This window comes from Pristiophorus japonicus, chromosome 6, assembly GCF_044704955.1.
Source record: "Pristiophorus japonicus isolate sPriJap1 chromosome 6, sPriJap1.hap1, whole genome shotgun sequence".
Classification (NCBI taxonomy): domain Eukaryota; kingdom Metazoa; phylum Chordata; class Chondrichthyes; family Pristiophoridae; genus Pristiophorus; species Pristiophorus japonicus.
The window spans coordinates 177,667,218-177,683,569 of record NC_091982.1 but is presented as its reverse complement, the minus strand read 5'-3'; the positions used below and the strand labels follow the sequence as shown (position 1 = coordinate 177,683,569).

Genomic DNA, 16,352 nt, shown 5'->3' with positions numbered 1-16,352 from the left:
AAAACTCCATGGGAGAAGTGATCCATCTGTGGCTAAATGAAGAGGCTAAGATTGGATTAAAAGAGGTTTGTAATGTTGCCAAGAGTAGTAAGCCTAAGGTTTGGGAGTGTTTTAGAAACCAGCAAAGGATGACCAAAAAAGTGAGGGGGAAAAAATAGAATGAGAGCAAACGAGCAAGAAATATATATAAAAAAAAAGGTTGTACCAGCTTCTAGAAGTATATAAAAAGGAAGAGAGTAGTGAAAGTAAACATGGGTAACTTAGAGGTTGACACAGGAGAAATTATAATGGGGAATAAGAATGCCAGAGACATTCAACAAATATTTTATCTGTTTAAAGTAGAAGACACAAAAACTTTCCAGAAATAGTGGGGAACCAAGGGTCTAATGAGAGCAATAAACGTAAAGTAATTAGTAAATAAAAAGTACTGGAGAAATAAATGGAACTTAAAGCCAACAAACCTGATGGCCTACATCCTAGGTTCTAAAAGAGGTGGCTGCAACAATAGTGGATGCATTGGTTGTGATCTTCCAATCCACTAGGACCATTCCAGAATCTGGTGAATTTTGAAAGGTAGCAAGAAAGGAGAGCGAGAGAAAACAGGGAACTAGAGACCAGTTAGCTTGACATGTCATTTGAAAAATGCTGTAATCCATTATTAAGGAAGTGGTACTTAAAATCATCATATGATTAGGCAGAGTCAACATAGTTTTATGAAAAGGGAAATTGTGTTTGACATCCATTAGTGTTTTTTGAGGATGTAACTAGCAGGGTAAAGGGGAACCAGTGGATGTAGTATATTTGGATTTGCAAATTTATTTGATAAGGTGCCACATGAAAGGTAAGGGCTTATGGGGCTGGGGGTAATATATTAGCATGGATAGAGGATTGGTTAAAGGACATAAAGTTGAGTAGGAATAAATGGGTCACTTTCAGGTTGGCAGGCTGTTACTAGTGGAGTGCAAGGATCAATGCTTGGGCCTCTGCTATTTACAATCTATATTAATGACTTGGATACATTACACTTGGTCCCTACATCCAAGTTTGCTGATGATACAAAACTGGGTGGGAAAGTAAGCTGAGGAGGATGCAGAGTCTGCAAAGGAATATAGACAAGTGAAGCAAGGAGGTGGCAGATGGAGTATAATGTGGGAAAATGTGAGGTTATTCACTTTGGTAGAAATAGCAAAGCAGAATATTTTTGAAATGGTGAGAAACTGTAAAATGATGGTGTTCAGAGGGATTTAGATGTCCTCTTACACAACAAAGTTAACATGCAGGTACAGTAGGCAATTATGAAGGCAAAATGCATGTTGGCCTTTATTGCAAGGGGTTTGGAGTGTAAGAGTAAGGAAGTCTTGCTGCAATTGTACAAGGCTTTGGGGAGACCACACCTGGTGTACTGTATAGTGTTGGTCTCTGTACCTAAAGGATATAATTGCCTTAGATGGGGTGCAAATAAGGTTTACTTTATTAATTCCTGGGATGAGAGGGTTGTCCTTGGAGGAGTAAAATAGGCCGATACTCTCTGGAGTTTAGAAGAATGAGAGGTGATCTCATTGAAACGTATAAGATTCTGAGAGGGCTCAACAGGGTAGATGCGGCGAGGCTGCTTTGCCTGGCTGGATTGTCTTAAACTTGGGGCATAGTAGGTGAGATGAGGAGGAATGTCTTCATGCAGAGGGTTGTGAATCTTTGGAATGTGCTACCTCAGGGCTGTGGATGCTTATTTCCAAGGCTGCGATTGATTAGACTTTTGGAGTCTGAGGGAATCTAGCAGGAAACTGGAGTTGAGGTCGAAGATTATTGAATGGCAGAACAGGATCGAGGGGCTGTATGGCCAACTCCTGTTTCTTGTGTTTTTACCAGTAGTGTATAGAGTAGTACTGCTGGGTCATATGGCAGTCAAAATCATTATGAAAATCAATTAAAGCAATGTTGGTGAATTTCTTGAGCCACATGTTCTGCAATCTATAATGCCATCCCTTTTACTACTTTGCTTAGATGTGTGTCTAACAGACTCTAGTTTTAGTTTTGTTTATAACTTAAACTGCAGAGGCAAAGAAATCATTGGCCACATAATCTGCTTCATGTCTGCCCCACCAACAGTCACACAGACCCGAGTTCATGCTTGCCATGTGCCACTTTTCGATGAGCGCCTTGGACAATTGCTTGTAGCAGAGATTGTCAACCATGCCAACTTGGCAGTCACCCTTTATCTTGAAAAATATTTTGCCCAAGATAGGCAAAGATTTTACTTGCCTTTAAAGGAATCATTGACCATTGAAATTTAGTAATAACAATTGAAACTTCTGATTGAGATGGGTTGTAAGTTGATTTTAAAAAAAAAGGCTTTGGTGCAATCAAAGGAGATTCTGGCAAAATTGAGTGTGTACAGATACAGCTGCATTGCAGAGGATGGGCCATATACCTAATTTTGTAATACAAGCCCTCCCATTTTAAATTGGCTGTAGAAACAGGTTAATCTCTTAGTGGGCTCAAAAGGTAAGAATCAGCTGAGACTGGAACACTTTTAAAGAATAGTTTTAAACACAATACGCTTGACTGTTTTCCAGATACTAATGCCATACAACCTTAAAAGGGGAGTACAATTGAAACCAAGTGATCAGTTCCTCATTTTGGGCGAGCTAACAGGGATTAACTCTGTCGCAATAATGACTTCTTTGGATGCTCTTCACAGGAAAGGCTTGCTCGGTGCTTAGCCTGGACTATACTAGGGTGGCTAGGTACTGCCTCTTAAAGGTGCTTACTATAAAAGGTGAAGTGGTGGTGGTAGAAAAGAAGCTGAATTGCACTCAATGGCCCAAAAGACATGTAAACAAGACTCCTCCCTCTGATGTTGCAAGCTCCTACTTAAAGTGCACCAAGGAAGGGAGGCTGAAGAAAAAGCATAGGTGCCAGCTGAATGGTGGGAGATAGTTGACTGACTAAGTCAGTGTAGTCACTCAACTCCTTTTATACCTGGCTACAACTGAAGGAGTGTGCTCCTTGTTTTTGGGCCCATCACACATGGTTCAGACACACAAGCAGGGCCTTGTTGTAACCACCATTTAGCCCAAGTAAAACATACAGCAATTGCATGTCAGCTATTAGATATTTATGTATGATATTTGGATCAGTGAACATACTTTTTATATAAAACTAACAGCGATTTGCATTTATTTAGCACCTTTAACATAAGGGGGAAAAAATCCAAAGCTTCAGCTGTGCATGGTAAAATGGGAGGTGGAGCTGAAGATGATATTCAGAGGGATTACCAATAGCTTGGTCACAGGTGGGTTTTAACCTGGGTCTTAAAGGAGGAGGGAATGCCAGAGAGTGGGACTTAGACAGCTAAAGAAATGGCTGCTAATGGTGGGATGAAGAGGAAGCAGGGGCTGGAAACAAGGCTGGACTTGGAGGAATGCAAATTTGGGTGGAGAAGTGAGCAATAATTGTAGATTTGAAAGGTTACAAAGATAGAGAATGGCTGACCAAGGAGAGATTTAACACAAGGATGAGCCTTTGAAATTTGTGTTGAGGCAACAGAGTCAATTATAGGTAAGCTAGGGAGAGTGGAATTAGCTGTGGGGATAGGATTATGGGCAGAAAAGTTTTGGATGAGCTTAAGTTTATTAAAAGTGGAGGATGGGAGGCTGACTACAAGCAGTGGAATAACTGATTCTGAAAGTGACAAAAGCATGAAAGGGTTTTAGCAACAGATGGGTTTGGGTACGGGCAAGAAGGCAGGCGATAGTACAAAGGTGGAATTAGGTGTTGGAGCGGTGATAGGGTCAAAATCTCTGAGGTAGAGCACTAATTGCTGTTTGGGAGATGCAATGAATCCTGTAGCCACTGGCACTCCCAAAAAAAGACACTTATTAAGTGACCCAAATAACTTGCATGGTAAATTATACGAGGCACTCTGAAACCACGGCAAGTCGTAAATGACAAACTATGGACAGCCTTCCATGGACCAAGCCCTTTTCAACTTAAAACAAAGGACGCACAGGTCAGTGGGAGGTGGCAGCGGGTTGAATTGGCTCTGGGATTGAATGCTTGCATCGCTTTATCTCAGTCATAAAGCGGTTTCTCTGCCATTATGGGATGTTGGGTAAAATAAACTTTATTCTGATATTTTTCTGGTACATACAATGACCATTTTGAAAAGGACATCTAGAAAAGGACAGCAAATCCCAGTCCCCAAGGTTTCTGTAATTTACATGTTGCTGTGCAGACATTATCACAATGTCTTCTATTCCAGTGGGAATTGTTGTACTCTTAACCAGGGGGTGGAATTGAGAAACTACTAATGAGTCCATCCAGCCTGTGGGCTCATATCTAACATAGAAGAAAGAATTGCATTGTTGGAGTTGATACTACAGAATGTGTTGCAAGTAGTAGCAATGGTTCTTTTTATGTATTTCCCTACATTACATTAACTACACTTCAAACTACTTCAGTGACTTTAACGTGCTTTGGGACATCTGGAGGTTGCAAAAGACACTATTTAAACGCAAGGTTTTTTTTGTTGCTTGTGTGCAGCAGGAACACACCAAGACTGCTACAGCCAAATCTACACTATGGACAATTACATAGTAAATGAGTTATTTAAATTTGGATCTTAACAATTGTGTATTGGAACTGCAAGCTGATGTAATTAATGTGTTGCTGAAATGTTAGCGAGATGTAATTTGGAGTAAATGTTGTTGTGGATGATAAGTGATGGGTTGTTCCTTGCACATTCAATCGACTTGGTATAAGAATTTAGAAATGGCATTATTCTGCAGCCCAGAGGCAGGTAAAGGTAGTTTATTGCTCTTTTTGAAACCACACCTGTTTGGAGCTCTAGGTTGATTGAAACCAGACTGTCTCAGAAATATGAGAGCTGAAATTTCAAAGGATCAGGAAAGAACCCCAAATATAACTTTGCTGCAAACAGTTATTATCCTTTAATTCGTTCCTTCATTTTTGTTGTTTGATTTTAAATGGTACAAATCTATAGTTTTGCTTGCCAGAGAAATATTTTGTAATGAAAAACAGCACTTTAATTACCACACTTTTATAAAAGATTGATTTAATCTAAAGTGGCTTTTGCTATTTATTTTGTAAATGCACGGATTTGTTGTAGAAAGTTACCATTTGAGGATCAGTGATTATTTATAGATGAACTGTGGAAGTGAGATTTGGGGGCTGGAATTTCAAAACTTGCCACCCAAAAGGTGGCTGGCAAAACATCCCCCCCACCCCCCCCAAAAAAGTTTTAAAAATCGGCTTTGCACCTGGATTCTCGGCAAAAAAAATGGGCGATAATACATTTATTAAATTTATACCAAGGCTGTGGGTTGGGACTAGAAGAAAAACACAAAATAAAAAATCATATTCTCAGGACCCTTTTCAAATAATTAGTATAAAACCAATTACTTTTCTTGCGGGGCTACTCGCCCAGCTCCGCTGATTCTCGTGGCCGTTTTTTTTTAATACTTACCTGTGAGTCACCGCTGAGCCAAAAATCGTGCCATGGCGATCTGCTCCCCAGCGGTACTTCGAAACCACCAGTGTAACTCAGCTGGGGAATTTTTTTGATGACGTGTTTCTCGACCAAAACAGTCAATACTGCCAAGAAATCAGGCGGTGAACTACTGTAAATTCTAGCCCTTAGACAGGTGGTGTAGTCGGTTTGACATTAGCCGTTCAACTCGAAGTTGAGTTTGGATCAGTCCCAGACTGATGGGAGGATTGTCTCTAATGGCTGCAAGGACCCTAGGAAGAGCTGGGCAGTTGGCACATCATTGGTAATATGTGGAAAATGGAATAATACTATTTGCATTGGTGCAGTATAGGGTGCTCTTCTTCCAAAGTCAGGAGCTGTATTTTGCATCTAAAAGCTTATACTGAAATATACCTGACCTGGATGTGCTCAATCCTGATCCTGTAGCTAAAAAAATTGCGTAACATTTCCCACCACTAGCAGCCCTCACTGAGCACAAATTGATTCATTTAAAAAAAGGCTCAAGTCGATATAAAGATAGGTGCAGCTGTTGGATTGAACAGTTTGTGATGCCTCTCTAGTTGAACATTTCTGGGTTAGTAATTAGTGAGTCGTTGGCCGAAGTATCTTAGTTTTGATATGCTAGACTGTTGGAAGACATGCAGTGTGAGGGATGGCTGACTAACAAAGCATTGCCACGGAGAGAGATTAGTGGGCTTACAAGTGGAATGTTTGATGCCACCTAGTGGTTAGAAATATTAAAGTGCAAGTGGAGCAGAAATACTAGCCACGATTGTGAACCCATGAAAACTAAAGGAAAGCTAGAAAAAAATCTTAACCAGAAGGTAATTAGAATTATCTGCCACAAACTTGAAGCAGACTCTCTAAACAGGGTTAAATAATTGTTTGAAAAAGAGGAATATTAAGTTATTCATGAGGGACCTCGTCAGAGGCTTTTGAACATCTAAAATAAATACATCATGGGGAGTTCAACTATTTTTATGTAACCTTAAAGATTGGTCAACAGGATTTTCTCCTAAATTCATGTCAGTTCTTATATCTGCTTCTTATGGTTTCCATGATAAGCTAATGGATGTGTCCTCAAAAGGTAACATGCAGATTCAAATTCTGCAGACAGTACTCAATGATTATTAAGACCATAGCCTTATTGTCCTAGGATATGTGCTATCTGGCCCAGATGATAATCAATTAAAGGACTGAAGACTAAGTACCTTCTTTATATTCAAGAAATTTTAAATAAACTTCTATACAAATCATTCCTGTGTACACCTTTTACTTGTAACAGAAGGCTGGATTAAATCACTAGAATAGCTGGTCCTGTTCACTAGTGGCTCCAATGTTGGGAAAGTTTTCTTTGTAGCCCTGAAGTTTCTCTTGTAAACTTACCTATAATAAAAGTACATAAACAATGAAAAAAACACACAATTCTATTAACTTTATTTTTCCCCTTGGTTTATTGGTAAATATAAACATAAATGTTGTGGGCAAAGTTTCACCAACATAGAGTGGCTTAGGAATGAGAAAAACAATAATGCAAACACACAAAACTATGAGAACTAATGTCCAAGGTCCAAGATTCTCAGTTTTTTTATTGCTACTAATGTAAAATGTACCAAAAAGCATCTGTACCAGTGCATCTTCCAGACTAAAGTATCACTGGACACAAAAAGCTTTTGAGATTTTCACAGCCTTCAGCATCTGCCTCATTTGCCAACATGACATTTTCTTTCAGATCAAATCATACCCGTGCCATTTCCATCATAGAAAGGAATGTCAGAAACACTTTGAAACAGGTTAGGATCACATCACACAAAAACTGGAGCTGATTTACAAAGGTTTTTCAAGCTTTGAAATGTTACATTTTAATAAACCCAATTTTTTCCCTTCTCTTTAAACCCCATTTACAAGGCACATTTCATTCAGATTTAAATCTAAACTCTGATTAAAAATCATTGTAAACATTTCAAAATTGTGTAACACAATCATTAAATTCAATATTTAACTTTAATGGATATCCATGCAAAGCCAGCGGCTAACAAATCTAACACCTTTAAAGCAGAATCCGCAGCTTTCCATGATTTTAAACGGAGTATGTGAATGAATAAATGAATTTATTGTACTATAAAAGATGTATTCCTCAACAGTAGAACTTTGGTCTTCCCAATTATAACGTTAGCTAGTTCTTGGAGTACAATTATCACTGGTTACTTTTTAAACCTCAATATTAATTTAAATAGGAGCTTGATTATTTAATTGTGAAATTTCAATAATTTACTCAAGCAGGATTGTCCATCCTGTGTATTTAGCTGCATGCCCTTGCTCTCTGAAACACTGTAATCATTCACTAACGGATAATGCGATTCTCAATACTTGCCCGCTGTATTCAGACAAGACTGCCCACTGAAAATAGTGCCAGTCGGGATACAATATCCAAAGTGCTTGACTAACTCTGGGTAATATCACACACCTGGAACTGCTTTTACAAAGAATCTGTTACTATGGAAGTATATAGAGAAAAATATAATTCACGGTGAACATCTGCAGCATCACAGATTGGTTAATCCAAAAACAAAAATAAAGGATATTGCTGTGAGTAATCAATCAAAATTATATTTTAATACTACCCTGACAATTGAGTAGATAACAGTACTTGCTTATTTAGGGAGAATATAATAAAACCCCACTAATGTTAAATTACACTTGTACCAAACCAATTTCAATAAAACTGGTAGAAAACAGCAAATGGCAGAAATACATAAATGGGAAATTCAGGAATTATGAATTTCCCATCTGCCACTGGAATAAACTTTGCTGAGAAACACTTTCAATTTGATAAATGAAACTAAATCAAAAAGTAATCTCATTGACAATATTCATTAATCTCTTCCTTTGAAAAAGCATCCACATTGTAGCAATTTGCTTCTCTAACACAGTAGTTAAACAGTATTTGATCAGGCCAGTATTTGGAATGGTTTACATTATTCAGTTTAGTAATACTGAACAATATTCTCAATGTGGATATAGATTGGGAACATAAATTAACAGTGCAACTGCCAGTTTCGGACATGCAATTGCACTTATAACAATAGAAGTGTGATTTTTGTATAAAATCACCAATGTTTGCAGATGGCAAAAGTATGGATCAATTATCTAGATTATTGTATTCTTCTATACCAAAGTACAGATGAGTCTCAAAGGAATAATCCAGTATGATGTCCAGCAATGGTCTTATCAAGATGTTAACATCCCCCTTACCCTATGAACAATTTTAAGCATTAAAAAAAAATCTGAACCTAGTTTGGGACTCCTGATTAAACACCTCAGTCTTTTGGCATTTCCAAGTCTGTTGCAGTAAGTAGTTGGCAGGTGCTGGAAGCTATGGCAAACTGCAGAAATATCAGACAGGGTTTGCCACTTCTGCATTCACCAGTCTGCGATTTTTCATCAATTCAATTGCCAGAAAATTACAGGCTGGTGAGCCCAAATGGGAAGACCCTGCCCATCATTTTCAGTGTCCACTTTTGGAAACACCACAAAGATACCAGTTTCTGATCAAGACAAATACCGTGCACCAAATTTAAAATTGGAAGATCTTAATTATTCCTTTACTGCACTAGCTCATAATCCAGCTCCAGTATCAACTACAAATTGCTTCTAACCACAGGTTCACTGCATTAGTCATCCAACCAATCACTAAATGCAAGATCCAGCAGCAAAAAAATTGGAATGGTAAGGATGTTACCAGCTTTTGAGGTTTACAAGAATGAGTCATATGCTAAAAATTCCACTTCCATAAAGACACTTGTCTGACTGAACAGTTACTTGATGTCAGCAAATTGAATTCAGCAGCAGTGCAGATTTAGTTCTAAAGGGGCTGTTTCCGTTATCCTACTCACTATTCCTTCCCCCTCCAAGAAAAAAAAATAGAAAAATATAGCTCCAGAAATAGGACATCTTGTACAAAGAGGAAAGTGTGGCAAGTTACAACTATTTACAAATAAATTACAATCTTAACTCTAATTTTCTGCCCCACTTCTTACATAATGCATCATCTTTGGGCTGCGATTGGGTATACATGCAAAAACAAGACATAAATGAAGTAGCTCAAGATGGCCAAGGACAGACATTTAAAAGTGTTTCCACCTTTCCCCCATGACAAGAATTACATAGGGAATTGAAAAAAATAACAGAAAATAAAGACACAGCATTCACTATGTCTTCACTCAACCGTTAAACCCCTGAAGCATGTGAGGGACCATCCATTGATGAGAGAGTCAAGATGCTTGTGTCATTTGTGTAGAATGGATCCAAGTCACTCCAAGATCTAAACAAAAACAAAAATATGTTTTGACAACTTGATACTTAGAGTACATTACAATGTGGAAGTCATGTAGATTTATACCCAGGACAACACTTTTTAAAACTATATCCTTAATTTCTACATGTCAAAGTCTAATAAATCAGGAGTATTTTGGATTACTTAAAGTATGTACAAATTTAACAATTTTAGCATTAACTAATTGCACTGTTGTTTTAAAACTTGTAAGAAATTCCTATTAACTATTAAAATTTTAATATGAATGTGGTTAATCAGTTACAGTGTATTGACTGTTCAAAATCATTTAATCTAGGCAAATTTTATTCTAACATTTTTGGAAAGAAAAATATTTTGTTTTACCAAATCATAGGCAATCCCTCGAGGTGAGGATGACTTGCTTCCACCCCAAAAAGGATGAGTTCACAGGTATTTCAACGAAGGATCGAATACTCCAGGTCCTGAACTGCATCCTGAAGGGTGGAAGATGGCAGTGCGTGGATTTTATTAATGTGTGATATGGTTGTTGCACACCAGCTACCACACGGGCTTGACAGAGTTTGGTCTTGGTCCAGTGGCAAGGATTATTCAAGACGATTGGAGACCTGCTCTGCTGCACAGACCTAGTGCGCACACATATCGCAGTGTGGGCTGGCCCGTGCTGCCTCTGGGCCCCAATCACGTCCCTCTACAGTTTCTCGCCCCGACCTAGCCGCTTCTGCTGTATCTGCCCACGCTCCAAACACCGACCTGGTCCTTGATGACATCACTCTTCGCACACCCTCCTGCGCCAGCTCGCATTGCTCCTTGAAGTAGTATGCTTCCACGCTGCTCCTGAGGCCGCTTGCCGCTCCTTCTATAGCCCCGACCTGCCGCTGGTGTTCTCATGCAAGAGATTGCAACCCACCACTCTGAACTAAAACACCGGTCACAGCAGAAATACACTTTGTGATTGAGAGGTTGAAACGGCCTCAAAAGCCTTTCAATTACTGGATGAACTCCTTGAATGTTTTCAAACTTTAAAGAACTAAGTGATATTCTAGAGCTTAACCATACAAATCTATTTGCTACTTAGGTTTTTAAATCTATAAATGAGCTGAATTCATCACATAGGCTAACCTTTTTGAAAATGGAAAAACCTCAACGAAGGCCCATAGTTCAGGTCACCATCAAGGTTGAAAAGAGGAGAGAAGATGAGATAAGTCAAGTTAGGCAATGCTAACGTTGGATTTAAAACCTGCAGATGGCAGGGAAAACAGAAAGAGGTAAGGCCTTCCAGAGTTTTGAGGTGCAGAGAGAGAATAAATTACAGGACCTTGCAATGACTCGATGTCAATACAGCAAGGGAGTATATAGAACACTATTTGAAGCTTAAAAAGAACGAGAGAAATTGAGAAACCTACCACACTTGCTGCAAGAAATATTAACAAAGCATGGAATGAGAAAAGTTCATCTGGCCCAACAGGTCCACATTTTCCACAGAGCAACCTAACCTATTCAATCTGCAGAGGTAACATTCTGTATAAAAACTCCAATCCTCAAAGACAATAAACCAAAACTCCAGAATGTTGATTCTCTGCTCTATTTAATCCCAGCCTGAAGCACTCCATTACCTCCTACATCTCAGGGGCCAAAGTGTCTTATGGAGCCTTGGCTCAGTGGTAGCACTCTTGCTCGAGTCAGATGGTCTTGGGTGCAAGCTCCACTCCAGTGACTTGAGCCCATAATCTAGGCCAACACGTCAATGCAATACTGAGGGACTGCTGCATTATCTGAAATGTCTTCTTTCGGATGAGGCATTAAACCGAGGCCTCGCCTGCCCACTGCAGATGGATGCAAAAGATCCCTTGACAGTTTTGAAGAGGAGCAGGGGAGTTCATCCCTCAAACCATTTCATTACTATTTGCGAGACCTTGCTGAGCGCAAATTGGTTGCCATGTTTCCTACATTTCACTTCAAAAGTGCTTGGCCTGAAGTGCTTTGGCATGGCTTGAAGATGTGAAAGGTTGTATAAAAATGCAAGCCATTATTAAAAATTTAATCAATTCAGTCTGTATCTACCTCAATCCCCCCAATCCCCAAATGGGCAATGGAAGTTAATTTAGATTGCCAAAAAATAAAAAACAATTTTGAATGTCTGTTAAAAGAATGTGGAATATTTACTGGTCCCTGTATTGAGAATGTAATCAAAGTATTGCCATAAAATAAAAAACCTCATGTTAAAAAAGCCAGAATATTTTTTGCTGTGTATTTTCAGTCTCCAAATATTCTAATGGGACAAACCACAGCTAATTTTACAAAATAGAAAATTGATACAGAAAAATGTAATTAAAATTACTTGACTGCTCTAAAAAGTAAATTCCTATGAAAAATGTAACTTTTATACCTGTAAATTTACTTTTCAGGACACAATCAGTTTACTTTCAAACCCATGCACAGATAGTAGAATGGTAGTTTTAGCATAAAAATGACTTCGTAAAGAAAACTACAAAAGTTTGAGGATGAGAATTTGAACTGAATGAGTGAATGTTTAATCACTGATTAAATCATTAACAGGTTTGATTCTCAATCACTGATAATAAAATTGATGATACATAATTTCAGTACCAGTTGACACTTCATAACCAAAACTATTTCTTTAACTCAGTGCAAACCAGTAAGAATATCTGATGGCTTTTGAAAAGTTGATGAAGCATAATGTGATATTCTTTTTAATACAATGACAGGACAAATACATTTATTTTAGATGTAGATTTAGCTCAGTGACTTGTCTGTTCTGAATTTCCCACCCCCCCGCCAAAAGTTCATTCAGTGTCAATCATTTTAGAAAAAGAAAACGTCGATTGTGAAGTGCCATCTTGCTGCTTGGTTGAGTAACCACATGCAGGGTGATTTAGGAGCCTTTACATCCAGTTTTGTTGATTTATAACCAGCAACTCAGGAAAAGTGAAAGAGTGAACGAACGCACAGACAGCACAGATAAATTCACCACACATCAAAGATAGGGCTTGAGAATGCTTCATAAATTAGGACACAGTGAGGAATTAACCACAAAGATTTTGGTTGGTAATAATTATTAGCAGAAGAAAGCAAGCTCAACATAAACTTGAAGGTTCACGACACTACAAAAAACACACAGTTTGAAAAGTTCCCGATTTGACAGAAAATACCATTCCTGATCATATAGACAAAGTAAAGAATGACAGGGAAATTCCTACTTACACCCAACACAAAAAACAAGACGACAATACAAAGTACATTGATAAAACTAAAGTTCTATTTTCTTTATCTTACTGCTGGGATTAAACCACCGCCCCGCCTCCCCCCCCCCCCCTTCTCCCATACCCCAACTGCAAACTTCCTGTTTGCCCAACATTTTAAATGTTTTAGAAACAGGAACAACCTTTAGTTTTATGCAGGTATGCCTACAGCTTTTCTATACATCAACAATAGCAGGCTCCTCATGTTCCAGTTTATAAGACAAATGCTTGCAGCACAGTCTATGTAGAGAAATTCCACACCTGTTGACTCGCAAGGAGTTGCATTTTCCCATGACTTGATCTAGTATTCTTCTAAGAGGTGAACATGCTGTCTCTCCGTTTGAGTAACAGCAAATCGATTCCATACAGGTGATGCCAGAATTTGCCTCCGTGAGCTGCAGGGCAAAAGCAGCAAAAATACATTTATTTTTAAGGAGTATAGTGTGCAATAACATACAAGATGATCCTTACTTACAAACATTATCTAAAATTTAAGCTATCGCCATTTTACTCTATATATTTACACGTTATCATTTGAATCTGTATTGAAATTTTTACTAGCTGGGATATTTTAAGAACTGGAATCTTCAAATCTCAGCTTTAATCATCATTAAAACTGATGTGATTCATTTAGTCAAACCTTTTGGTTCTGAGCTGGGCTGTGTGGTTGGGGGTGGAAGAAACTGAACAGAAAAGGGAATAGCTGAAGATGAAGAATCATCAACAAGGTGATGCACCTCATTCAACAAATGGGTACTTGACATGGAGACTCATTAACAGAGGGCATTGCCCAGAATAGCCCATCCTGGGTGAAGAACAGTATAGTGAAAACTGATAACATTGGAATAAAACCATTTGGATAAAACAAGAACCTGTTATGAAATTTATGCTCCCTACAATACTTGCAACATGCATATTTTTCGTGGCAAAATTCACAAAGCATTATTATGCACAAGTCAGATATGCAGAATTTGTGGTACTATTCCTCAGAAACATTACATGCGAGTAACTCATGATCATCAGGTGTTAAATCACATGCTATGACAAGTATATTGCCAGATCTATGCTGATAACTAGTATGTGCTTCAAGTTGATATGATACTAACATTTTATAAATAAACATTCAATAATTCAAATCAGCTTCTGTGTTTTTTTTTAAACCAAAAAGCCACATTGTAGCTGTTAACTGGGGAGGAGAAGAGGAAATGAAGTGAAAGACCATAGGTAGTATTAATCTCAAAAGGAATTTAATCCCAGTTATAACTCAAACATATATTCTATAGAACACAGAAGACAACAACATACAACAATGAAACCACTATAGGTCTGGTCTTCCTCACACTTCACATACAAATATGTGATAGTTGTTTTCTGCACAGGATAACAAAGAACATTGTCCCATTAAGAAATTTGAGCCCCACACTGTCCAAGTGACCTTCTCCCACACTACTGTATTTAAAACCTCATCCTGGATTGCACCCTCAGTACCAAGATCAGAGAAAGTAGCATTGGGAGCCCAAGTAACACAAGAGCATTGAAACCAAAAGGGTTGAGCTTCACGTTATGCCAGGAAAATATTAGGGAAAGGTTGAGGGGGCAATCTATATGCAGTCAATGAACTTGTTTCAAAGAACACCACAAGTACAATAAATAATCAAACATGCTTTCTCAGTTATTCAACTTCACATAAAATAGGACACCAAAGTAATACAGAACCCACTGGCATGGAGCAGAATCGCACCAACACATTTAATGCTCTGATCTGTCAAGTCAAGAATATTTAATGAAAGCATGCATACTGGTCTAGGTCCTTGAAAAGGAGACTATTAAAAAAAAAAGAGACTAGTAAATGTTGGTATTCAGAGGGGTTTAGATGTCCTTGTACCCGAATCACAAAGTTAACATGTAGGTACAGCCAGCAATTAGGAATGCAAATGATATGTGAGCCTTTAATGGAAGGGGGTTGTAGTATAAGAGTAAGGAAGTCTTGCTGCAATTATATCAGGCTTCTGTGAGACTACACCTGGAGTACCGTGTTAGTCTCCTTATTCAAGGAAGATACTTGCCTTAGAGGGGGAGCAAAGAATGCTCAAAGGTTGCTTCCTGAGATGAGGGGGCTATCCCAAGAGAGATTAAGTAGAATGGGCCTATATTCTCTGGAGTTTAGAAGAATGAGAGATGATCTCATTGAAATGTATAAAATACTTTGAGGGTTGATGGTGAGGGGCTGTTTCTATTGGCTGAAGAGTCCAGAAGTTATAATCTCTGGATAAGGTATCGGCCATTCAGGACGAAGATGAGGAGCAATTTCTTCAGTCAGAGGATTGTGAATCTTTGGAATTCTCTACCCCAGAGGGCTGTAATGAGTATATTCGAGACTGAGATCGATATGTTTTTGGGCATTAAGGGAATCAAGGGCGGGAAAGTGGAGTTGATGTAGAAGTTCAGCCGTGATCTTATTGAATGGCATAGCAGGTGCGAGGGGCTGTATGGCCTACTCCTGTTCCAGTGTCTTATGCTCTCATGTAGGTCAACACTTTTGTAAGTTGGTCCATGAAATGGCCACTACTCAGGTACAATGCAGTTCAAAGAAGCTACAAATCAATCCACTCCACTACAAAATTTTCTAATCTCCCAAAGATAAAAAACTGCTTACCTTAATGAAAATATTTCATCCTCTGTACATTAGTTGTGCATATCAACAAACAAATATTTAATTTCAATGGAAAAAAATGTAACTGGTGAATAAAAAGTTAATTTCCTGAGACAACTGCAACAATTCTTTGGCCAAAAAAAAGGTGTGGCCTGAAGCCTGTCCTACTCCTGGACCAATTAAATAACATTTGGTCAACCATCTGTGATTTCAATCAAGATCAGGGCAAATAAAGTTATTAAAACAATGCCTTCCCTTCCTTCTTGAAAGCACTCTGCAGTTTTGCCTCATAGGTGCCAGTCACCATTTGGTTTCTTATCCAGGTGGTCATTATTTATTTATGAGCCTTGAAGATGAGTGGCAACAGGCTATTTGATCTTGGGAGCATCATGTCTGAGTTCAGTTTTATCTCATCCATTGTTTATTTCCAAGAGGAGTTACTAGATATTGAATTCTACCTACACTGATTTTTTCCATCTTTAACCTGGAGCACATAATGAGGCAAAGTACTCATTCTGAATGGAAAATTATTTTGTTACATGAAGTGGTTGGAACATTTTCTATGTTAAAGACACCATATAAATGCAAAATTTTACTCTAGATAAAATTGTT

The 16,352-nt window shown here is 38.3% G+C and overlaps 1 protein-coding gene across 1 annotated transcript in view; it reads right to left on the bottom strand.

Annotated features, from left to right (window-relative positions):
* Positions 1-6,959: 6,959 nt before the first annotated feature.
* Positions 6,960-16,352, bottom strand: part of atp11b (ATPase phospholipid transporting 11B) — a 183,318-nt gene continuing 173,925 nt past the window's right edge. Inside the window, exons 29-30 of the mRNA XM_070884058.1 lie at positions 13,349-13,482; positions 6,960-9,836 (exon numbers count right to left, since the gene is read on the bottom strand). Of these exons, the coding sequence (XP_070740159.1) occupies positions 9,743-9,836; positions 13,349-13,482 (228 nt within the window). The 3' untranslated portion in view covers positions 6,960-9,742. The remainder of the gene's footprint in view (positions 9,837-13,348; positions 13,483-16,352) is intronic.